This window comes from Nycticebus coucang, chromosome 2 (assembly GCF_027406575.1).
Source record: "Nycticebus coucang isolate mNycCou1 chromosome 2, mNycCou1.pri, whole genome shotgun sequence".
NCBI lineage: Eukaryota > Metazoa > Chordata > Mammalia > Primates > Lorisidae > Nycticebus > Nycticebus coucang.
In genome coordinates, this window is record NC_069781.1 from 114,628,744 (window position 1) to 114,654,146 (window position 25,403).

At 50.5% G+C, this 25,403-nt stretch overlaps 1 protein-coding gene across 5 annotated transcripts; it reads right to left on the reverse strand.

Moving 5' to 3' along the window:
- Nucleotides 1-117: 117 nt before the first annotated feature.
- On the reverse strand, nucleotides 118-21,305 carry ANKRD24 (ankyrin repeat domain 24). 5 transcript variants are annotated; one of them, XM_053579773.1, is made up of 21 exons: nucleotides 20,575-21,304; nucleotides 19,708-19,794; nucleotides 19,473-19,603; nucleotides 19,307-19,395; nucleotides 18,215-18,279; nucleotides 17,671-17,728; nucleotides 15,900-15,970; nucleotides 15,612-15,718; nucleotides 15,246-15,433; nucleotides 14,520-14,548; nucleotides 13,888-13,968; nucleotides 13,649-13,756; nucleotides 12,388-12,432; nucleotides 12,203-12,301; nucleotides 11,016-11,088; nucleotides 10,653-10,771; nucleotides 8,982-10,535; nucleotides 5,989-6,156; nucleotides 1,393-1,518; nucleotides 749-814; nucleotides 118-504 (listed from the first exon to the last, which is right to left on the reverse strand). In XM_053579773.1, exons 1-21 carry the CDS (start codon nucleotides 21,025-21,027, stop codon nucleotides 427-429), a joined length of 3,795 nt encoding a protein of 1,264 aa, XP_053435748.1. In that variant the 5' UTR covers nucleotides 21,028-21,304; the 3' UTR covers nucleotides 118-426. The 5 variants fall into 5 exon arrangements, with proteins under 5 accessions (XP_053435748.1, XP_053435740.1, XP_053435751.1 ...); XM_053579765.1 differs by having other exon boundaries at nucleotides 19,708-19,812; XM_053579776.1 differs by lacking the exon at nucleotides 12,203-12,301 and having other exon boundaries at nucleotides 19,708-19,812; nucleotides 20,575-21,305.
- Between the last annotated feature and the right edge of the window lie 4,098 nt (nucleotides 21,306-25,403).

A 25,403-nucleotide genomic window follows, 5' to 3' on the forward strand; every position in this document is an offset into this window, starting at 1 on the left:
TATGGTATTTATCCTCATGACTGACAGTGTGGATGGGGAGGGGGTGAGCACTCCCTGTTCTGGGCCACCTCCTCCCCTCCTCTCAGTAGGAGCCCAGCAATCAGGCTGACACATCTGTCCTGTGCACAGTATGCCTTTATTCCTGGCTTGGCACCTGGGGATGGGATGTGGGAGGGATACAGGAACTCACAGATTCTCAGGTCATGGGGGAGGGGCAGTTAGGCCCCCGGGCCCAGACTGGACCAGTGCGCAGCATGCAGGGACCAGGTGGGGCGATGGAACCAGCTAGGTACAGTTGGGAAGGGACCCAGGCTGGTCTCCAAGAGCACAAGCCCAGACACTCCACAGGGCCAGGTGAAGCTGGCCCAAGAGGGCTGAGGCCCAAGAAGGCTGTGGGGATAGCCAGTGGGCTGTCTGGCCTCTGCCTCAGCGGCCCTGAGCCTGGAGTCTTTGCATCTGGACAATCTGGCTGAGAATGCGCTGCACATCTTCATCCATCTGGCCCTAGGGTTGGGGGGAGCAGAGAGAGGCCCTGGGTGTACCTGCCCTAGATTGGCACCACTCCGACTCCCATAGACCAAGTGAGCCATGAGGTATATGCACACAGACAAGGCTCCAATAGAACATGCACCTCTTCCAGGACCAGCCTCCCACTGTACAGAAGAGGAAACTGAGGCCCCAAGAGCAGTAATAGCTTGCCCAAAGCCAGAGAAGCACCTGAGATGGACCAGGGAGCTGGGTGACTCACCTGAATAGCATAGAGAAGGTGGCTCCTATACAAAGCCACCACAGCACTGTGGTCCCTGGCAGACTCCTGGAGTGTAGGGGAAGGGCACTCAGAGAAGCAGGACCTCCCCTCACCCCCAGCAAAACACAGCAAAATGCCCTGTTTGCACCTGGGCCTATTTTTTTATTTTGTGAGATAGGGTATTGCTCTGTTGCCTAGGCTGGAGTGCAGTAGTGTAATCACAGGTCACTACAGCCTTGAACTCTTGGGCTCAAGCAATCCTCCCACTTCAGCCTCCCAAGTAGCTAGGACTATAGGGGTAAGCTACCATGCCTGGCTAATTTTTCTATTTTTGGATGAAACAGGGTCTCAGGCTGGTTTTCTACTCCTGGCCTCAAGTAATACTCCTGCCTCAGCCTCCCAAAGTGCTGGGATTATAGGCATGAGCCACCATGCCCAGTCTGGAGCCTGTATTTTGATGTTATAAACCAGGGTGATAGCCAATTGCTAAAATATGGGAATATTTTCTGGTCATGCCTTGAGTGTGTATCCCCCCACATCCTGCCTGCTCCAGTCTGTCTCCTAGGCTCCCTACCTTGTGTTGTGCTGGCTGATAAAGATGTTGATACCCCCACCCCAGTGGTGCCCTCCAGCCCCAGCCTCACCTTCAGTTGCTGTTGTAAGGCCTTCACCTGGCCATGCAGGGCCTCTACCTCAGGGGTAGCTGGGGTGGCCGACTGCTCCTTCAGTGCCTCCTTAAGACTGAAAACTTCTTTGGAGAGTTCTGTGATCTGGGGGTGGGGATACAGTTAGCCATCACCCCGAACCCAGGGCTAGGGCCTGGGGACCTCTCTAGGGAAGCAAGAAGAGGTAAGGGATGACAGCTTGCCAAAAGGTGAGGGATGATGGCTTGCCAGGAAAGCCCCCTTCCAGGAAAGCCCCCTTGCCAGGAAAGCCCCCTTAGCAAATTCCCAAGGCCACATCTGGCCCATAGCCTGTTTTCAGGCTGCCCACCAGCTAGGAATGGTTTTCACTTTTTTTTTTTTTTTTTTACAGTTTTTAGCCAGAGCTGGGTTTGAACCCACCACCTCCAGTTTCTGGGGCTGGCGCCCTACTCCTTGAACCACAGGCACCACCCTTTTGTTGTTGTTGTTGTTGTTTTTTGAGAAAGAGTCTCACTTGGTTACCCTTGGTAGAGTGCAGTGGCATCTTAGCTCATAGCAACCTCAAACTCCTGGGTTCAAGCAATTCTCTTGCCTCAGCCTTCCAGGTAGCTGGGACTACAGGTCCCTGCCACAGTGCCCAGCTATTTTTTTAGAGACCAGGTCTTGCTCTTGCTCAGGTTGGTCTTAAATTTATGAGCTCAGGCAATCCACCATCCTCAGCCTCCCAAGTGCTGGGATTATAGGCATGAGTCACTGCACCCAGTCTGCTTTTCACATTTTTAAATGGTTGGGTGGGGGGAATGTCAACAGAAGAATGGATTTGGTGGTCTGTGACAATTGTATCAAATTCTTGTTTCTGTGTTATAAATAAAGTTTTATTGGCACATGGCCATGTCTATTCATTTGCATGCTATCTCCTGGCTGCTTTCTCATCTTAACATCAGAATGGAGTAGTTATGCCAGAGACAAGCTGCCTTATGGAGCAGAAAATATTGCCTGTCTTGCCCTTTACAGAAAATGATACTGCAATACTCCCTTTGGAATCTCTGTGGTCTTATCTATAAACAGAGGCTGATAGAACAGCAGGGTTCAAAGCCTTGGGCCTGATTGGGGTGGAGTCAGATGCCCTGGGTTAAAGTCCCTCTTTTACTCCTTTTTCAAGGGTGACTGTGGGAAGATGATTCAATGCCTCTGAGCCTGAGTTTCCTCAACAGTAAAATGGGGAGAATACCTTTTTACTCGTTGAGCACCACGGCGACAGTCAGCAAGAACAAGAGCCTTATGAAAGGCAGCAAAAAGGGAGCCAAGAAGAAAGTGGTTGACCCTTTTCTAAGAAATATTGGTATGATGGGTGGCGCCTGTGGCTCAGTGAGTAGGGCGCCGGCCCCATATGCTGAGGGTGGCGGGTTCGGACCCGGCCCCGGCCAAACTGCAACAGAAAAATAGCCGGGCATTGTGGTGCGCGCCTGTAGTCCCAGCTGCTTGGGAGGCTGAGGCGAGAGAATTGCCTAAGCCCAAGAGTTAGAGGTTGCTGTGAGCAGTGTGACACCACGGCACTCTACCCGAGGGCGGTACAGTGAGACTCTGTCTCTACAAAAAAAAAAAAAAAGAAATATTGGTATGATGTGAAGGCACCTGCTATGTTCAATATAAGAAATACTGAAAAAACACTAGTCATCAAGACTCAAGGAACTAAAATTATATCCGATGGCCTCAAAGGTCATGTGTTTGAAGTGAATCTTGCTGATCTGCAGAATGATGAAGTTGCATTTTGAAAATTCAAGCTCATTACTGAACATGTTCAGGGCAAAAGCTGCCTGACTAACTTCCATAGCGTGGATCTTACCTGTGATAAAATGTGTTCTATGGTTAAAAAATGGTAGACTATGATTGAAGCTCATGTTAATGTTAAGACTACTGATGGTTGGGCGGCGCCTGTGGCTCGGTCGGTAGGGCGCCGGCCCCATATATCGAGGATGGTGGGTTCAAACCCGGCCCCGGCCAAAACTGCAACCAAAAAATAGCCGGGTGTTGTGGCGGGCGCCTGTAGTCCCAGCTACTCCGGAGGCTGAGGCAAGAGAATCGTTTAAGCCCAGGAGTTGGAGGTTGCTGTGAGCTGTGTGACGCCACGGCACTCTACTGAGGGCCATAAAGTGAGACTCTGTCTCTACAAAAAAAAAAAAAAAAACTACTGATGGTTATTTGCTTCATCTTTTCTGTGTTGGTTTTACTAAAAAATGCAACAATCAGATATAGAAGACCTCTTATGCCCAGCACCAACAGGTTTGCCAAATCCAGAAAAAATGATGGAAATTATGACCAGAGAGGTGCAGACGAATGACTTGAAAGAAGTTGTTGGCTCAGTGCCCGTAGCTCAGTGTTTAGGGCGCCAGCATGTGTTAGGGCTGGCAGGTTCAAACCTGGCCAGGGCCTGTGAAACAACAATGACAACTACAACAAAAAAATAGCCAGGCGTTGTGGTGGGCGCCTGTAGTCCCAGCTATTTGGGAGGCTGAGGCAAGAGAACCGCTAAAGCCCGAGAGTTGGAGGTTGCTGTGAGCTGTGATGCCACAGCACTCTACCGAAGGCGACATAGTGAAACTCTGCCTCAAAAAAAAGAAAGAGGGCGGTGCCTATGGCTCAAAGGAGTAAAGCACCGGCTCCATATGCTGCAGGTAGTAGGTTCAAACCCAGCCCCAGCCAAAAACTGCAAAAAAAAAGAAAGAAAGAAGTTGTCAATAAATTGATTCCAATCGGCATTGGAAAAGACATAGAAAAGGTGTGCCAATCGGGCAGTGCCTATGGCTCAATGGGTAAGGCGCCAGCCCCATATACCGAGGGTGGTGGGTTCAAACCCAGCCCCAGCCAAACTACAACAAAAAAATAGCCAGGCGTTGTGGCGGGCGCCTGTAGTCCCAGCTACTTGGGAAGCTGAGGCAAGAGAATCGCAGAAGCCCAGGAACTGAAGATTGCTGTGAGCTGTGTGACGCCACAGCGCTACACCAAGGGCGATAAAGTGAGACTCTGTCTCTACAAAAAAAAGTAAGAAAGAAAGAAAAGGTGTGAAGTTGTGCCAATCTATTTATCTTTTCAATGATGTCTTCATTAGAAAAGTAAAAATGCTGAAGAAACCCAAGTTTGAACTAGGAAAACTCATGGAGCTTCATGGTGAAGGCAGTAGCTCTAGAAAGCTACTGGGGATGAGACAGGGACTAAAGTTGAATGAACTGACGGATATGAACCACCAATCCAAGAATCTGTCTAAAATCCAGGCTTTTAATAATGACAAATAAAGAATCATATTTGTCAAAAAAAAATGAGGAGAATGAAAAAAAGAAAAAGAAAAAAAATGAGGAGAATAACAACTCTTACTTTAGTAGGTTGCTGGGATCCTACACTGAGATTGTGTGGCAAACAGCAGGCACTCAGTAAACGCTGGACATTATTATTACTGTATGTCAGAGGTTCTCAACCAGGGGCCAGTCTGCCTCCCCAGGGGACACTGGCTGATACTTGGGAACATTTATGGTTGTCATATCTGGGGGGTGTTCCTGGCATGAAGTAGGTGGAGGCAGGGACATTGCTCAGTATCCTGAAATGCCCAGGACAGCTCCACCCCAGAGAACAACAGTCATAGTGTCCATAGTGCTGAAGGGGCAGCAGCATGCTATAAGTAAACCCTATCCTAATGGTTTACAAAGGAGAAATCCAAGGCTTAAGAGGTGAAGTGACTTGTCCAAGGTCACACAGTGAATTAAATGAGTAATTCTTTATGCTAAAGTGCTTAAGTCTCTGGGGATGACAGCTTCTATCCAGTGACATGCAGCATGACTTTAAACCACTCACTTCACCTTTTGCAGCCCCAGTTCGCTCATTGGAAAAATGGGGATAAAAATGTCTTCTGGCTTTTGGGGTTGCAGGAAGATTAAAAGTGATAATGTAGGGCTGGGTGTGGTGGCTCACTCCTGTAATCCTAGTACTTGGGAGGCCTAGGTGGATATATTGCCTGAGTTCATAGGTTTTAAGGCCAGCCTGAACAGAGTGAGATCTCATCTCTAAAAATAGCCAGCCGTTGTGGTGGGCACCTGTAGTCCCAGCTACCTGGGAAGCTGAGGGCAAGAGAATCATTGGAGTCCAAGAGTTTGAGGGTTGCTGTGAGTGATGAAGCCACAGCCCTCGATGAAGGGTGACAAAGTGAGACTCTGTCTCAAAAAAAAAAAAGTGATAATATATGAAAAATACTCAACCCAACAACTGGAAGCTGCACATATCATTATTTCAGACCAAAACTTGAGTTCAAACCCTGGCTGAACTAGGCCAGGCTGTGTTACCACAGGCAAATAGCTTCACCTCGCTGTGCCCAGGGTTTCCTCAAAGGGGGATAATAAAAGCACTTATCTTATGGGAACTAAATGACCTGTGTGTTTGAATGTCAGAAGCGACAGCTGAATTTCCTTCCTTCTCTGTGCCTCAGTCTTCTGTCTAGAAAATGGGGCTGATTTTCCAAGACACTTTGAGCTGGGACATCTTAGAATTCCCCAAACCTCTGCTGAGCAGGTCCCCCCAAATGAGCATGGGGAAAAGGGGGGTACCTACCTTTTTGTCCTTCTCCTTGGCCTTGTCCAGGGCTTCCTGGGCACGGCTCTGGGCCTGGCGTGCTCGCTCAGCCTCGGTGCGTAGCCCACGTAGCTGCTGCTCGGCAGTGGCCAGCTGAGCTTCTGCTGCATGACGCTCACTTTTCATGAACAGGGCCTCACGCTGCACCTGCAGGCGGAGCCCATGTGCGACTCTCAGGACAATTGGGCCCCAAAAATACGTGGACCTCAGCATTGTTCTGACCCTGCTACCAGGGCCTAAGGACATTCTAGTTCATAATCCACAGAAGTTTCCCTTGGCCCTATGAACGTTTTGACCTTCTTGCACTTGCTTTGACCTATCTTGCACTTCTGGCTTATTAAGCTGTGTGGCCTTGGACAAGTGACATATTCCCTCTGTATTTGAGTTCCCTCCCATGAGGTCGAACAATTTTTTTTTTTTTTTGAGACAGTCTCAAGCTGTCACCCTGAGTAGAGTGACGTGGCATCATAGCTTGCAGCAACCTCAAACTCCTGGGCTTAAGTGATTCTCTTGCCTCAGCCTCCCAAGTAGCTGGGACTACAGGCACCCGCCACAACGCCCAGCTATTTTTTTGTTGTTATTGTTGCAGTTGTCATTGTTGTTTTAGCTGGCTAGGGCTGGGTTCGAAGCCCACCAGCCTCAGTGTATGTGGCCAGTGCCCTACCCACTGAGCTACGGGTGCTACCCTAAGTTCGTGAATTTATCCAAGAAAAAGTGCTCCATGCCTCATTGGGAATATCACTACGACCATGTTTGAGGTACTCCCCTTGGGACGCTATGCACTGATGCCAGTGCTAGTCCACCCTTCAAAGCAATATTGGAACTCTTTCTGAAAATGCCATCAGAGCTGTCATCATATGAGATATGACAATTAAGTTCACCAATTCGTTCTAGAAAAGTTCTTTGAAGGGTGGATTAGGCACTGGTGTTAAATCATAGCTTCCCAAGGGGAGTACTTTGAAGGTAACTATAGTGATATTCAGCAATGAGGTATATAGCACTTTTTCTAAGATGAGTTCATGAACTTAATTGTCTGACTTCATATATATTTTTTAGACACAATGCTATCACACACTTAATAGATTATGGTATAGCATAAATATAATTTTTATATGCACTGCAAAATCAAAAAATTCATGTGGCTCGGTTTATTGCAATATAAGCTTTGTTGCAGTGGTCTAGAACTGAACCTGCAATATCTCTGAGGTATGCTTATGATTATTTATTGTTATCCCTAATGTTCTCTTCTCTACCAGTGATGTGAGGTTTGTAGATCTCTCAAACAAAAGAAAAAGGTGGGCACAGAGGCTCATGTCTGTAATGCTAGCACTCTGGGAGGCCAACGTGGTTGGATTGCCTGAGCTCAGGAATTTGAGATCAGTCTGAATAAGAGTGAGACCCCATCTCTAAAAAATATAGCCAGGAGTTGTGGCAAGTGTCTGTAGTCCCAGCTACTCAGGAAGCTGAGCCAAGAGAATTGCTTGAGCCTAAGAGTTTGAGGTGGCTGTGAGGTATGATGCCATGGCACTCAACACCAGGGTGACCAAGTTCGACTTTGTCTCAAAAAAAAAAAAAAAAAGAAAGAAAAAAAAAGAAAAGAATTGATGAAAGGCAAACAAATATCAAAAAGTCAATGACTGCATTTTCACAAAAATAGCAAGATTTTGGGCCCCATGCAGTGGCTCATGCCTGTAATCTTAGCACTCTGGAAGGCCAAAGCGGTGTATTGTCTGAGTGCACAGTTTCGAGACCAGCCTGAGCAAGACCCTGCCTTTAAAAATAGCTGAGCGTTGTGGCAGGCACCTGTAGTCCCAGCTATTTGGGAGGCTGAGGGAAGAGGATCACTTGAACCTAAGAGTTTGAGGTTGCTGTGAGCTGTGACACCACAAAACTCTACCAAGGGTGACAAAGTGAGACTGTCTCCAAAAAAATAAACAAAGTTCCACCAAAAGAGACAACAAATATTCTCTGGGTTAAAAAACAAAAACAAAAAAACCCCTCAACATCAGAGTTCACTGTGTTGAAAATAATGAGGTAAAAAACATCCCTGTTCAGGCTCGGCACCTGTAGTTCAGCGACTAGGGCGCCAGCCACATACACCGGAGCTGGTGAATTCTAAGCCAGCCCGGGCCTGCCAAACAACAATGACAACTACAACAAAAAACAATAGCCTGGCATTGTGGCTAGGGCCTGTAGTCCCAGCTACTTGGGAGACTGAGAATCGCCTAAGCCCAAGTGTTGGAGGTTGCTGTGAGCTGTAACGCCATGGCACTCTACTGAGGGCAACATAGTGAGACTCTGTCTCAAAATAAATAAACAAATAAATAAATAAATATGGTAGAAAAAAATCTATGAGAACCTCTTCCCAAGCTTGAGATAGAGGAAGTTTTTTGTTTGTTTGTTTTGTAGAGACAGAGTCTCAGTTCAGCTGGGGCTGGGTTTGAACCCGCCACCCTCGGCATATGGAGCCGGCGCCCAACTCACTGAGCCACAGGCGCCACCCCCTATTTGTGTTTTTTGACCAGGGCTGGGTTTGAACCTGCCACCTGTGGTATATGGAGCCAGCACCCTACTCCTTGAGCCATAGGCACCACACAGAGATAGAGAAAGGTTTTATAAGCAGATCCTCCAAGTGGAGCCTGTGGCTCAAGAAGTAGGGCACCAGCCCCATATACTGGAGGTAGTGGGTTCAAACCTGGCCCTGGCCAAAAACTGCAAACAAAAGAAAAAAAAAAAAAGATTCCCAAAAGTAGTTAGACATTTAAAAAAATGATGAGATCAAAGTGGCCAAAGAGTGTTTAAAAGGTGGAAACAAGCTGAAACAGCAGGTCAAACGTCCACCTGGAAACACTGGTGGAGTCAAACATCTGATTAATTAATGCCCATACGGTTGAAATATCCCTCAGCAGCAGAGTCAAAACAGGCCACCAAGTCACCCCCGGGTGACCTGGGTGGGGTGCCGGCCATCTCACCTGGAAGACTTCGGCACTTGTCCTCTCGTGCCGCCTCCCCAGCTCCTCCAGCTGCCCCTCCAGCCGGGCCACGTCAGCCTGCAGAGCACCCACTATACGTTCGTGCTCTGAGAGTGCCACGCTGCCTACACGCTCACGTTCCAGCTCTGCCCGCAGTCGGGCTGCCTCCTTGCCTGTGGCCACCACCACCTGCTCCAGACTGGCTGCCCGGCCCCTCAGCTCAAGGGCCTCCTCCTGCAGCCGGTGGTGCTCAGAGGCTGGCACTACGGACTGGCGGAGGGCCTCGGAAGCCTCGCGCAGCTCTGCCAGCCCCTGCCGGGCCTCCTCACAGGCTGCGGCCAGCTCAGCGGCCCGGGCCTCAGCTGCATCCCGTTTGCGGCCCAGCTCAGCTGCTGCAGCCCGCTGTTGCTCCTCTGTGGCAATGGCTGTGGCCAGCTGCTCCCGTAGCGCCACCAGCTCCCGGCTCTGCTCCAGCCGCATCTCCTCCCGCCGGGCCAGTTCTGCCCGCAGGCCCCGGGCCTCCTCCTCGGCCAGCAGCCGGCCAGCCCGGGCCTCATCGAGCCAGGCTGTAGCCGCCTCCAGTTCCCGTAGGCGGGCGTCCCGGTCTCGGAGGTCCTCTCGGGCCTGCTCCAGGGCCGCCCGCAGCTGGGACCCGTCGCTACCGCTGCCTCCGCTGGTTCCGCTGTTCTTGGCCTCACGCATCCACTCCCGCAGCCGGCCCGCCTCCGCCTCCGCAGCCTCGCACTTTCCACGGGCTGCCTCCAGCTCCGTGGCCGCCTCTCGCTCCCGCTGCCGGAGCGCCTCCTCCAAGCCACGAATCCTGGTCTCCAGCTCTGCTTGCAGCTTTTCCGAGGCCTCAGCAGCACCAGGATGAAGGACAGGGCTAGCGGAAACTCCCTGGGCTGTGGCCTCTAGCCCCATGGTCCCTGCATCTGTGGCTTCTACTCCCATGACATCTGCATCTGTGACCCTAGAGCCCATGGCCTCCATGTTTGTGGTCTCTGTATGTGGGAGCTCTGCCTCCCCAGGACCCTCTCCATTGGTCTGCATTTCTGGCTTTTCTGCTTTTGTATTTGTGGCCTCCACTCCAGTGGCCTCAGCTCCTATGGTCTTAGTTTCAGTGTTTTCTTCCCCTTCTGTAGCCTTCATTTCTATGACCTCAGTCCCCTTGGATTTTGTTTCTGTGGCCTTGATTCCCACGGATGCAGCTTCCAAAGTCCTGGCTTCTGTGATTTCAACTCCTGCAGTCTCCTCATCTGTCTCCTCAGTTCCATTAACTTTGGTTTCAGGAGTTGCAGAGCCATTTAGCTCCATGTCTGTTGGCCCGTTTTTGGTGGTGGTGGTTCCTGTACTCTTGCCCTCCCCACAGGCTGCCTCTTCTTCTCCAAGGACCTCTCCTGCCTCCAGTTGCCTCAGCACCTGCAGGGCCTCCGCATGCTGCTTGCGCAGGTGGTCAAACTCAGCCCTGAGAGAGTCATAGAGGGCTAAAGGGATGACCTCAGCAGAGCCATTCAACTCCATCTGCATCTCGTCCTTCTCAAAGTTCTCCAAGATCTAGGCAGGGGAGGCAGTCAGGATGAGTTTGAAGTGGACATAGGGGCATAAGGTAGTCTCCCCACTTTCCCTGCCCACCCCAATCCTTAGCTCCTCAGATCTGTCCAGTTTCCCCACCTGAATCTTCTCCATGAGCTCCTGGTTCTGTCTGGTGAGAGCAGCCACCTGCTCTTGCAGGGAGGCCAAGCACTCCTGGGCTGATTGGCTTAGTTGCCTGGACAGGAGCACCTCAGCCCCTGGAGGGGGACACAGAGTCAGGACCCAGGGTCCCAGCCCCAGCAGACAGGAGCTGGGGGTCAACAATGGTAGATCAGGGCACCCAGGAAAAATGCGGGTAAATGGGATTAAAAAACAGCTGAGCGCAAATTCCCTCCCACCTTTAAATTCTCCCACACCTGTAGGTCAAATCTCTGCCTCTTAGGGCCCTGGGGACAAGTTGTGTGGGGGTGTAGGTGAATGTGGACAGGAATGGTAGCTCACCTGGGAAGTAAGGCACCTCACCCTCCTCATCTTGCAGTGTGGACACATCATAGCTGGTGTTCTCCCGCTCATTCTGGGGGTGAGCAGCAGAGTCTGACTTGGGGTCCTGCTCCCCTGCCCTGTATGACCCCCACTCAAGACTCCAGAGTAGTCTGAGCTGTTCTCAAGTATCAGACTAGCTTATGTTTGGCCCACACATATTTACTGAGTGCCTGCTATGTCCTCCACTCACTTTTAACAGGGTTATTTGGGGTTTTGGCTATCAATTTGCAGGACTTGTTTACATATTTTGGATATTAAACCTGTATCAGATATATGGCATTTTCCTGCATCCCCCAATTTCCTGGTATATCTGGAGTGAACATTTCCCTCCTGGCTGAGGGGAGCCTGGGGCAGGGTGTGGTTATGTGTGCTTGTCTGCGCAAGAGTGGGTGCCCACACTATCCACTCCACTCCACATGCATATGGCTGGCTGCAGGTATAGTTGTGATTATAGGCGTGCATATTGTTTTGTGGTGTGTGCCCATAGTCTCTCTTTTCCTGTGTGTGTGTTCTTGTGATTATGTGTAATTACATGCTTGTGTTTTATTTTATTGCCCAGGCTGGTCTCAAACTCCTGGCCTCAAACAATCCTCCTGTCTTGGCCTCCCAAAGTGCTGGGGTTATAGGCATGAGTCACAGCGCCAGGCCATGCTTATGTTTTAGTCTTTTGTTGTGTGTGCAGGTTGTTTTGAATGTGTCCATGCATACGTGTGTCTATGAGTATGGTTGTTTGTAAGTCTATGTTTGTGTAATTATGTGTTTTTAGATGCTCTGTGTACGTGTATGTACAGGCATATCGTCTATGGGTGTGATAGCATGAAAAAGGTTTGTCTGATGTGCATGTGCACACAAAGGTATGATGTATGCATGTGTGAGATGATGTGTTCACAGATATGCTTCTTATGTACCTGTGAACTGTTCCTTTGTGAGTGTGCTCACTGTTGTTCGTTGCCTTTCTCTGCACATAAATGTGTTTGGAGAAGTGTCCAGCATGTGTGTGTGCTTATTTGTGAATGTGCCTCTGAGTGTGATTGTGGGTTTGTGTGTCTATTGTGCACATGTGCACGCTGTGTACTGGTGTGGTTGTCATGCCACTGTAGCAGAAGTTCCTCTCTCTTCACCCTCTGCCTGGCCTCTGCTCCTACCTCCAGGAGGGATAGCCGGCTCTGCAAACTTTCCACCTCACGACCCAGGCTCTCTTTCTCCTCTTGTTTCTCTGCCAGCAGCTGCTGCAGCTCTTGCACCTGGGATCAGGCAGTGGCAGCTCAGCCAGCTCCCAAGGGACATGCTGGACAAATGGAGGCGGGCCCCAACCCTGCTTTCTGCCTACCTGCCTCTCCAGGCTGTGCAGGGAGCTGGCCTCCCACTCTGGTGGCTGAGGGGGAGAAGAGGGGACAAAAGTTCAGGCCTGGACAAGGGCCTCCTGTCCTACCACCTGCTTTGCAGCCTCCATTCAACCGCCAGATGTCCCTACTGTCCACTCACCACTCACTCGTGCCACATGGACTTACTGAGCACCACTGTGTGCTAGACATCATTCTACTTGCCCACCATTACTAAGTATTTACTGAGTGTCTGCTGTGTACTAAGCATCATTCTGCCTGCTCACTCCTTACTGAGTATTTACTGAGTGCCTTCTGTGTGCTAGACACCATTCTGTTCACTCATTCACACAGTAAGATTTATTTTTGTTTTGTTTTGTCTTTTTTTGAGACAGAGTCTCACTATGTCATCCTTGGTAGAGTGCCGTGGTGTCATAGCGCACAGCAACCTCATACTCTTGGGCTTGAGCAATCTCTTGCCTCAGCATCTCAAGTAGCTAGGACTATAGGTCCTTGACATGACTGGCTAGTTTTTCTATTTTTAGTAGAGACAGGGTCTCACTCTTGCTCAGGCTGTTTTTTTTTTAATTTTGTTTTGTTTTGTTTTAACCAAGACAGAGTTTTATCCTGTCGCCCAGTCTAGAGTGCAGTTCACTGCAGCTTCAAACTCAAGTGATCCTCCTGCCTCAGCCTCCCAAGTAGCTGTGACTATAGGTACCTGCCATTGCACCCAAACTGACGCAAGTTTTTGACAAATGTCAACTTCGGGGCAGACCGTTTTTGGCCACTAATTCATTCATTCATCCATTCATTCACTCACTTGAATATTCCTTCATCCTATAAATATTTATCAGGCATCTAATGTGAGCCAGGCACGGATAACCATGCCTGTCCTCACAGGCTTACATGAATGGGCAGACATGAATAAAATATATGCACATGCAATAGCAGTAAGCACTGAGAATTGAAATAAAGAGAACTAGGAAGTGGGTATATAATTATAATTTGAAATTAAGTCAGTGGGGGGCTGGTCTTTGACAAGGGGCCTATTGTGTAAAGTAAGTGAGGGAGGGATGCATCGGGACATCTGAGAAAAGAACAAAGATCACAGCCCATGCAAAGGCTCTGGGGCAAGTCTGTGGTTGGTCATGTTGGAGGCCAAGCAGGGAGGCTGGTGTGTCTGGAGCAGAGTGAGGAGGGAGAGCAGGAGGGCGGTCGGAAAGGTAGGGAACTGTTTGCCCCACTCATGCCTGGGGCTAAGCCTCTAACCTCCTGCTTCCTTCGATCCTTGTGCTGTTCCAGGCCCCGGATCTTCTGTAGGAGGCGGCCCCTCTCCTGCCGCAGCCTCACAATCTCTTCATAGGCATCTCGATCATCCTGTTCCCCTCCCCACCCACCACCTTTAGAAGAGGCCCAGGGGTGCCCCATTCTGTGTCTGAGCCAGCACTCCTATTCCCCTACCTGAGGGCTTCCCATTCCACCACCACCCCCAGGCCAGGGCATCTCACCGGCATAGGGATGCTGGCAGGAGGTTGGGGTGCCTTCCGCTTCTTGGGAGCCCCTCGCTTTTCATGGCTAGACACAGAGTTCTGGGAGTGGGGAGTGGGGACAGAGTGAAGGGAGCCCATGGGAGCCACACCAGCATCCCAGCCACCCAAATAAACCAACCCAACCAGCTCTCCTGACTTCCTGTGAAGCCTCAGTGAGTTCCTGCCTTCTGGTCCTTCATCCCTGAGGGTTCCAGATCTTATGCTATACTTTCTGCCGCCTTTTTTTGCCTCAGTACTTTCTCCAATTAGACAAGATCACTCACAAGTTTTATTTTTCCTTCCCTGTGGAGCTGAGATGCTATAAAACTGGGAGAGGGCAAAAGACAAGACCAGCTCCTTCCCTGAGAGCTCCATCCCCATGATTTGGCCCCACCCCCCACCCTCCAGTGTTCCCACCCATTCTGGGAGTTATGTTGTACACAATGCTGCCACCTAGCATACCCTGGAGATAGCATCCTTTCCAAACACAGTTTTCCCAGGTATAACTCTGGGAAAGGAATCCGCCTCTTCCTTCTCTTCTCACAGAGCTTAGGGAAAGGGGGAAGTTGGTGTGTGCGGGGTGGACTCACTCACTGCATAGGGATCCATACCTGAGATGATGCTTCACCAGAGTCATCCTCTAGGAGGGCAGGGAACAGAGGGAAGCAGTCAGGTATTCTATTTTCAGTCCTAGGAAGGGCAGTGTGGGCCCAGGGGACATGCACGGGCCTCCCAATTCCTTAAGAAATAAGACTTTCAAAGTATAAATCCACTGCTTGGGCAGAATTTTGAAAGGAAGGACTTTGAAACTCTCAAAGATGCTGGGTGCAGTGGCTCCCACCTATAATCCTAGCACTCTGGAAGACTGAGGCAGGAGGATCACTTGAGCTCAGGAGTTCAAGACCAGCCTGAGCAAGAGTGAGACTCGGTCTCTACTAAAAATAGAAAAATTAGTCAAGGGGTGTGTGCCTGTAGTCCCAGTCACTCGGGAGGCTGAGGCAGAAGGATCACTTGAACCCAAGAGTTTGAAGTTGATATGAACCAGGCTGATGCCATGGCACTCTAGCCCGGACAACAAAGAGAGAACACAAAGGCATCTCTGTGACATGGTGGGTGGGGCTGCCAATTCTTCGGAGAGCCAAAGGAGACCCAGGAAAACAGTGCAGACCACCAGACTGCTCTCTATGCCCCTGAAACTGAATAGGATCAGTGAGCCCTGGAACCTTCTAGAATGCAGCAAATAGTGGGTACTTTGAAACTATACACACTAGGGAAAGAAGGGGTTGACAGAAAACCGCCTAGGAGAAGATGAGGTGGAGGGTGGGGTGTGCACATACCACTGGGTGCAGAGGGGCGCTGAGCTGCCTCCTGCAGGAGATGCAGGATGAGTTTGTCCCCTGCCAGGGCACCATAGTGTGCTGCATCCTGCCCCAGTGTGTCGGTGATGCCTGGCTGGGCCCCACCCTGAAGCAGCACCTCCACGGTCTCAGGGCTAGCCCCTTCACAAGCCAGCATTAGGGCTGTCCTATGAGGGGAGAGGGCTACTGAGAAGGTGAGAACATCCCCCAAAACCCATGTTCTCATACCCAGGCCAGGTTGGGGAGAGAAGACCAACTAGATTCCACTCCCTCACATGCTCAGATAAGAAACTTACCCAAATACAGTAAGTTTATGGTGGACGAATGGGGAGGGGAGATGCATACCTGCCTTGCAGGTCCTGATCATTTGCAGAAGCCCCCTGCTGCAGGAGGAAGCGGCACAGATCTGTGTGACACATTTGAGCTGCTATAATGAGGGGTGTTGAACCTGACTGGTAGGGAGGTGGAGAAAAGAGATGACATGAGAAGCTGTGAGACAGGGAAGCCTATGTGACCACCCTTGAGCTGTGTCCCAAACTTTCTCACACTTGCAAAGGGTACTTGGGAGGCTGACACTTGGTGGCAGTGTACCTCAAGTGTGGTATCTTTCCCAAAAGGATCCCATAAGCTCACCCGATCTCGGGGGTTCAGATGTGCCTTGAAAGAGCAGAGCATCTCTGAGCAGGAGAGACAGCCACCAGCCACTGGAAAAGAAAAAAGGAGGGAGAATGGAGGTAGTGATGATCTGCTGTGGTTCCCTCTTAAAGGAAAAGTTTTCACTGATTTTCATGTATTTTATCTTTTTCCTTCAGCCAGCATTTGTAGTGTACCTAATGTGTGTCAAACCCTCATACAGTGTTAATGTTTTGTTTTGTTTTTAATTTCAGCTTGCTTGTTCATTGTTCTTTTGAAGTACTTTTTTTGGGTTGTTGTTTCTTTTCTTTTTTTTTTTTTTTAATGTTCTTCCTCTGGCGATTCTCTTTCCCGTTGCCTCCCCAGTAGCTGGGATTACAGACGCCCACCACAACGTCCGGCTGTTTTTGATGTTAGTAGAGATGGGGTCTTACTCTGGCTCACTGCTGCTCATACTGGTCTCGAACCTCCGAGCTCAGGCAATCCACCCGCCTCAGTCTCCCACAGTGCTGGGACTACAGGCGTGAGCCACCACGCCCGGCCAGTGAGTGTTAATGTTTACCAAAGGAATCAGACTTCAGCTGGGGTTGGGTAGGCTTCTTGGGGTTTGATCTCAGTTCTGAGTTCTGAAGGTAACAGGGGCTGGAAAGAGTGCACCAAGTACAGGTTACTTCCTGGACAAAGGGACAGAAGTGGGGAAGAGCTGGGTGAAGTTAAGGAAGTGGAAGAAGGTGAGCCTCAAAGAACTTCAAAGAGCGAAGTGAGCAGTGAGCAGTCACTGGAGGTCATCAATCACAAGACCTTTGGATTCTTACACAAAGGTGCCAGAGCCAAGAAAGGATTTTAAGCAAATAAGCAGCAGCATCTATTTGCGTTTTAGGAGATCTCTCCTACTTTTGTGTGTACAGGGCTCCAGGGTGGATGCAAGGAGGCTGCATAGCTGAGAAAAGAGCACAGCCTCTGGAATCCCTGTGTTTGAGTTCTACCTTGTTAAGGGGCATTCTGATTAAGCACAAGTATGCATTTTGCCTTAGGGAGTATGGAGTTTTGTTTGCTACTGCATCTACCACACTTAGAATGATAGGTACTCAGTAAGCACTCATTGAACAAAAAAAACCCAGAGCCACCATAGTGTGACCAGAGGCACTACTACCACTAGGTGGCAGTGTACTCCAACAGAAGAGAATTCAAACTCAATTTTACTGAGTGCTTCCAAAAGAACTAACGTTTCTTTCCTTTTCTTTTCTTTTTTTTGTTCTTGGCGGGGGCTGGGTTTGAACCCGCCACCCCTGGCATATGGTGCCGTCACCCTACTCCTTTGAGCCACAGGCGCCGCCCAAGAACTGACGTCTTGAGGGGGAAGGAATTTGGGTTTGATGATTATGAAGGTGCTGGATGTCTGGACCTTTGGCCTTCCTGAAAGCCCCTAGGAGTTCCTCAAAGGAAATTAAACTCTGAGGACCTCCCCTACCCCCCAGAAAGGCCTGGAGTTCAGATAGGCCGTGGTTTGGGGTCAGATGACCTGGATCCCTTAAAACTTACTTACAGAGGACAAGTGACAGAGCCTCATGTAGCCCCATCTGTCCAATGGGCTAAGGGTCTAAGGCTCAAGGGATGGGGCACACGATGCGCCCGGGTAACTGGTACACAGTAGGTAATAAAAAAGAGAAAGCAGCAAGGCTCACAGCAGGTCTCCAGAGCCCTGAGTAGAACAGCCCCCAACCCCAGCATCCTCTGGACCATAGTGGGCAGGGGGGAGGGCTGCACCCACCTGCATGGTGCAAGGCGGTCCACCCACTGCTGTCCACAACATCCACCACACAGGAGGCCTGAGGAGGGGACAAGGTATCTGAGGCAGAGCCATCCCTCCTCCTAGCCTGATTTTTCTAGGACTGCCTCATCTGCCCCTGGGCTCTGCTTCCTCTTCCCCACTCCCACCTGCCTGCCCTGTGGAGCCCTACTCTTCGCAGACCCCCAAGAGACTCTTTGATTTCATGAGAATTGGTGAGAAAGTCTGAATAGTTGGGAGCTGAGAAGCAACTGGGAGCTCTGAGAGTGGCTGTGGCTAAGAAAGTTCCTAAGGTTTGGGGAGAGAGGGAGCTCACAAAGTATCCAGTATTTGAGAGTATGTATTATCTTAGGTGGGAGAAATATCTGGATGCTTGCAAAGTATCTGGGGATTTGGAGTAAAAGGGGACAAGGACTACTTGGATTCATGGAGCATATGGAGGTTCAGGGAATTCCTGGAACTCAGGATTAGGGGCCAATGGAGTATCTGGGGCTCAGGGAGTATCTGAGACAAGAAAGGAAATGACCTGCAGCAGTTGTTTCAAGCACTGTGGGTGCCCATACTTGGCAGCTAGGTGGAGGGCATTGTAACCTGAAAGAGAGAAAAGATTTACTAGAGCCCCAGATACTCAAGGAGCTCCCAGCTGCTCCCCAAACTCATGTCAACTATTTGTAATGAGTTTCCCTGTGTCTAGCAAGTCCCCAAACTCCAGGGAACTTCTCAAAGCCACACTACTTCCTGTGGCCAGAGACCCTCCAAGACAATGCCATCTCAGCAACATTCCATACCCACCTACTCAACAAGTCCTATTTCTTCATCAATTCCTCCTGTCCTCAGCTATTCTCTATAGTCAACTATTCCAAAGCTACAGCTTTGCCCCTCACAATGCACGGTTGTTCTATATGTACCTGATAATCCATACACCCTTGCTGTTCTACATGCCAAGCATACCCTATTTGAAACTCTACAAATTCCTAGCTACCCTGTATATCCTGCCCACTATGCCTAGGTATGTGTTGCCCCAAAGTTTCAAACAAGGCTGTGTCCCTGTGCCTAGTTGCTCCCTGAGTCCCAACTATTTACTTTGGCCATGTATTTTATCTCAGGTATTCCCATAAGTCCCTGGTTAAGTCATACATCCAGATTCCTTTTTGTCCCAGCTACTCCCAGCTTCTCCCCCAAACTCTATGCACTTCCCTACTTCAGTCACTACTTTGATCTCAGATATTTCCACATCCCAGATGCACCTCAAGTCCCAATTCCTCCCATGATCCCAGTTATCCCCCAAGCCCCAGGTTGCTTCTTTGCCTTAGTCACTTTTTCAGATACTTCCCCAAGCCCCAGCTACTTCCTTGTTCCAGCTACTTTCTCTAACTCAAGTACCCTACTAGTTGCATTCTACTGACTCCACATCCACAAGTTATCAACCCATCTTATTTGGTAGCCTAACAGGCCCCTGTGCCTCCCTGGAGGCAGAAGAGGAACAGAGAAGGGAGCCCCCTTTTTCAGCAAGAAACACTGAGGCTCTGCTTCAGGTCCTGGCTAGACCTTCAGTCTAGACACTTGGTTTGAGTTCCTCCTCCCCTTCGCAACCCCCCAGGGACCCAACTGGCAATACCTGCCCCATCTGTGCTCATAACATTGGCACCTTGAGCCAGCATCACCTCCAGACAGCTGCCTGCTCCCCTCATAGCTGCCAGGTGGAACCTGGAGGTCAGAGGTCAGAGGTCAGTCACAGGGTAGCCTCCCCTCAGCCATGCCACCCCCAAGGTGTTGGCACTCACGCAGACTTGCCCTCGGGGTCCAGCTTCGTGGGCACCAGCCCCTTGCGGGAGATGAGGGCCGCCACCCGCGCTGCATCGTTGTTCTCCACGGCTTGCAGCAGCCGCTCATCACTTTTGCCCCAGTCTTGACTCTGTGGAGTACACCCAGCAGTGCATGGGGCAGGGTCGGCTGCTGCCCCTCCCCGCTCCCCCTGGCAGGGCTCTGGGCTCTCACCTCCCGCCCCTGGGCACTTGCCTGGCGCCTGCCTCTGACTGCTGGCTTCGGGATGGGGCAGGGACCGCAAGGCGGGCAGGAGCCAAGGTCAGCGGGGCTGAGCCGCAGCTGCGAGGGCAGGTGGTCCTGGATGGGGGGGCCTCAGACAGAGCCCCGCAAGCCTGTACCCCAGAATCTTCCCCCAGGCTGATCACCCCAATTTCCCCCCAAAACTCATCACCAGTACCATCCCATTAAACCACCCCTTGAGCAGGCTCCAGCATCTATTTCCAGAAAGTTGACCCCATGACAAGACCCAAACTCTTTCCTTAGTGAAAAGCCACATTTGCAACATCACTCCCATCCAACTGATCCTTTTTCAAAATACCCTCCACATTCTCCCTATCTGAACCCCTTAAAAGGTCCCTCTGAATGTAACTCAGAGAACCACTTTCTGCCCAAATCGCAAGCCTGTCCTCCACAAACTGAAGCCCAAAATGCTTTCCAAAATGTCTCCACCAAATCCCTGAAATGTTCTCCAGAAACATCCTCCACTTACCCCTAAAATTCCTCAAATGGTTTCCAAAACTGTTCTCCAAGTGGCGCTATCTCCTCTTAGAAATGGCCCCCCAAAATAGTCTCCGACTTGTGCCCCATGTCTCCGAAATGTTTTTCTAAAACTCTCCCCCCAAATGCCCTCTAAATTCTCCCAGATGTCCCCAATCTGTCTCAAAACTCTTTCCCCAAAGGTCTCATCCATCGCTCTCCAAGCTGTCCCCAACCTCAACCTCCCTCTCCCGCCCCTCTATCTGGAGTCTGGGGAAGGGGCGAGCCCTGCGCGGCTGAGGGTGGGGAGGTTAGAGGAGGGACCCGCGCCCCGCCGGCCCCCAGCCCCTTCTCGAGCCCTACCGCGAAGGAGGTGGCCGCGCACAGACACAGTTGCTTCATGGCGGCTGGGCTGCCGGGCTCCGAGCGGCTACTGGCCGGAGGGGCACGGCAGGGGGGCCCGCGGGGAGGGGATGAGAGCCCCCGAGCTCCGCCCCCAGACCAGCCAGGCACCGCCCCCTCCCCCGCCTTCTCCCTCTCCCAGAAAATAAGGGGAGCGCCGGGGTAAGGGCTGGGCTCTGGGGGAGGGGCTGCCGCCCTGGTCCCACTTGACATTGTCGTCACCCCTACAGGCGGCCGGCCGCTTCTCCAAGGGACCCCCTGCAGCTGCTGTCTCTGCCTTCGGAAAGCAGGGTGGGGCCAAGCAGAGATCTCCCAGCTCTGACCCTGGCATTCTAAGCCGCTTATTGCCGCTGGGCCGTGCCGCTGTCGCTCACGCACCCTTTCCTTCCTTCCTTCATTCATTCGTTCACCCATTCACTCAGTCTTTCGTTCGTCCTTCATTCGTTCACTCATTTATTCTTTCCTCCATTTGTTCATTTACTCATCATTCATTTGCCCATTCATTCACTCAGTTATTAGCTCACTCCTTCACGCATTCATTCGCTTACCCTTTCATTCATTCACTCATTCATTCATTAATTCACTCATTCATTTGTTCACCCATTCCTTCATTCACTCATTCATTCTTTTGCTCATGGGGTGGAGGGGAGCTCTGGGATCAGACAAACCTGAATCTGAATCCAGCGCCCCACCCCCACCTGTCCTACCTATGTGCCTGGGCCCCGATCCTTAACTCTTCTGTGCTGCACTTTGCTCCTCTGCAAAATGATTTTCATAATAAATAGTTTCTACCACAGAGGGTTACCCAGAGGCCGCAGGGAGATACTATATTAGAAGCACTCGGCTGACCAAGCCTGGCAAACAGGAAGTGAATAAACTTGTGACTCTCAGTTCATCAAAGAAAGATCTACCTGGGCCCCGGGCCTAGCTCTTACACTCCCGTGTGTTCAATTACTGCCCGCTGCAGTTGTCTTTGCCTCTGCAGGGTCCCCAGTGGTTGGAACAGCATCTGGCACACAGCAAATGCTTAAGGTATGTGTTATCAGATGAACATTTGGGGCTAAGACTCCTTCATGCATTAAACATTGATTGAGTGACTACTGGATCCCAGGCACTGTTCTTAGGTCTGAAGGCACAGCAGGAAGCACGGCCAAGATCCCCAGTGGCCTGTGGCATTTGCCCAGGTAGGTAGCATTTTAGAAGGAGCCCTGGGCCCTGGGGACAGGGACACTAAGTGATGGGTGGATGGGGGTGGGAAGAATCCAAGAAGGGGGCAAGCCAGGTAGCAATAAGGGTGGGGGAGTGCAGGACTCAAGGGACTCAGATGTAGACTTGGGGTGATGAGTCTTGAGAGGACCTGTTCACCTCCAACTCAGGGTCTTGGAGCGGGAGCCTCTTGAAGGCAGAGATGCTCAGTTGAGTTCAAACCCCATTTGGTGTTGAGAGGCCTCAACCCCTTTTGGGTGTCCACGGGAGATGCTCCATTGGTGGCTGAACCATGGGGTGATGGCTCAGAAAAGAGAAAAGGGCTGGTGTGGAGGTGACCCACGGGTGCAGGACTGAGCAGGGGAGCCCCAATATTTAAAGGTGGGTCAGGGGAGGCAGTGCTGGCAAAGAGGAAGGAGGAGGGATGTCCCAAAAGGGAGCAGAAACCAGGAGTGTGTGGCATCAGGGTAGCCAGGACAGTTAGTTGCAAGAGATGGGACCATCCACTTTGTTGACATGCTGCCGATTCACAAAAGGCAGATGGAGGGAAGTTGGGATTATAGGAGAGAGAAAGTATGTGAAAAGAAACCTGAATTTAACAACACAGCACCTGTGTTGTTAACCTGTAGGGGAGTTAAAACCAGTTTGGTTATTTCATATCTGAAGTGATGATCATGGCCCAGTCACTTCCCCTCTCTGGGCCTCCATTTCTCAACTGCTTAAATGAAATAGATAATGGAATAGCACCAAAGAGCCGGGTTTTCCACTGAGGCATTGTTGACATTTGCGATCAAGCCATTCTCTGGAGTGGGGCCATCATGGGCACTACAGGGTGCTTAACAGGGTCCCTGGCCTCCATTCACTCCATGCCAGGAGTACCCTTGAGGTATGACCACCAAAAATGTCCCAGATATTGCCAAGTGTCCTCTCCGCGGACACTGTTGGTTTAGAGCTGATCTGATTATTCTTAGACACTTTTGGCCAGAAAGATGGAAAGGCAGGGCCAGAGGCAGGTAAATAGAGAGCTTGGTGTTGAGATCCTCTCTACTGTCACCTTGGGGCTGGGTAGGAATCCTCCAGGCTTGTCCAGAGAAGAAACTTAAATGTATCTCTCAGTTCAGGACTTAAATTTCCAATTGTTCCCTCAACCTGTTATCCCAGATGTTTTACATGATCAGACCAAGGCACACCAATGGGCACTGCTATCCTCTTCTCTCCCAGGGGCTTAGGCCAAGTCCTGACATCCCACTGACCCCACATCCCATCCACCAGTGGAGCTTACCGGCTACAAGACTCTATCCCAGTCTGTGCCTTCTCGCCCTTCCAGAGCCACCACCTTGGTCCAGCCCCATTACTATGGGCTCTACCTCCTGACACATCCTCCCCAGCCTCCACCCTCTGCCCTTGTCACCTCTTGTCCTTCCTTCACTAGCAGCCAGAGGCAGCTTCCTAAAGCCTACATTAGATCTCCGTGCTCTCTCCTGCTCAAAAACCTCAGGAGACCTCACTCAGCATAAAATGCAAACTGCTTGCAACTACCCAAATCCTGCCAGCTGCCTGTTTTTATACAGAGAATGGTTTTTACATGTGTAAATGGTTGGGGGGGAGCAAATCAAAAGAAGAAAGATCTAGCCAGGCAGAGTGGCTCATGCCCATAATCCTAGCACTCTGGGAAGCCAAGGCGGGTGGTTTGCTTGAGCTGAGGAGTACAAGAGCACCCTGAACAAGAGCAAGACCATGTCTCTATTAAAAATAGAAAACGTGGGCGGCGCCTGTGGCTCAGTCGGTAAGGCGCCGGCCCCATATACCGAGGGTGACAGGTTCAAACCCGGCCCCGGCCCCGGCCAAACTGCAACCAAAAAATAGCCGGGTGTTGTGGCGGGTGCCTGTAGTCCCAGCTACTCGGGAGGCTGAGGCAAGAGAATCGCTTAAGCCCAGGAGTTGGAGGTTGCTGTGAGCTGTGTGAGGCCACGGCACTCTACCGAGGGCCATAAAGCGAGACTCTGTCTCTACAAAAAAAAAAAAAAAAATAGAAAACGTAACCAGGTGTTGTGTCAGGCGCCTGTGTCCCAGCTACTCAGGAGGCTGAGGCAAGAGGATTGCTCAAGACCAAGCGTTTGAGGTTGCTGTGAGCTATGGTGCCATGGCACTCAACTCAGAGCAAAAAAGTGACACTCTGTCTCAAAAAAAAAAGAATTCTAGGATTTCGAGACCAGAGAATTATATCAAGTGCAGGACTCTTCTAAGTTTGGGTTGATGAACCCAACCCTGATCTCGCTTCAACAGGGCCTGGCACACAGTAGGTGCTCAAAATATGTGTTGAATGAATTAAAGAAATAGAAACTCAAAAATAAAAATGTCAGAGAGAGACTGACATTCCAGGAAGTATTGAGGCATTGGAATCTACGAATCTTTTTTTTTTTTTTTTTTTTTGCAGTTTTTGGCTAGGTGGGGTTTGAACCCACCACCTCCAGTGTATGGGGCCGGCGCCGGCACCCTACTCCTTTGAGCCACAGGTACCGCCCTGGAATCTACAAATCTTTACAAACCTCAATCTTCCCACTTGTAGAATTTTCCTGAAATCCGAAATAAGACCAGGAGGTAGTGGGGATCCAGAGAGCTCCTATTTTATGGATGAAAAAAACTGAGACCCAGAGTCAGCCCAAGAGGCCTCTGGGCAAACAGTGCCATCATTTGGTGCATTAAAGAAATAACCCAAGTTAGAGCCAAAAGAAGGAGGGGGAAGGAGACCCAAGGCTGGGAAAAGGTCCTGTATAAAGGTACAGTGGCTGCCTAACAGGGAGGGAATGAAAGTTCCCAGGGAGACTAAAAGGTAGGGCCCCAGCAGTCAGTGGGTATTTGCTTTCTTCCCCTGGGGTTGCTGAACAAAAGCTTAACTTGACTCCCAGCTGCCTGCCGGAAACCCGAGAAGGGCAGGTTAAGGTGGGGGTGGTGGTGGCTAGGTGCCCTTAGGAGGGGAGGGGTGGATGTCAACCTCCCCCTTAATACATACACACCCACCTCTCCCATCTGCTGTGACATCTTTAGCCCAGACTGCCCTGAACCCAGTTCCCTAACCCTCTGAGATCCTCACACCCTTTAGAGGTTAAACATCTGCCCTGCCCCTTCCAAATTTGGACTTTGCAACCCCCACCCCACCTCACATTAGCAAACATATCAACACACCCAAGTTCCAAAGGTGGTGTCTTTTTTTTAAGCTGCACACACTTTTCAGAAGGGTTTGATTTAAATATGTTTGCTTTTGAAATTAAACAATTACATGGTGTGGTTTACCACCGGCTACTACTTCCCAGGAATTCTTGTGGGGGGGAGGGCGGGTAATGTGAATAATGTACGATTGTACAATTGACCCTTGAACAACATGGGTTTGAGCTACATGAGTCCAATCATACATAGATTTTCTTCCACTTTTGCTATGCCTGAGACAGCAAAATCCCGCCCCCCTTCTTCTTCCTCCTCCTCGGCCTCCGTGAAAATGATGAGGACGAAGATCTTTTTTTGTTTGTTTTTGCTCACAGTAACCTCCAACTCCTAGGCTTAGGTGATTCTCTTGCCTCAGCCTT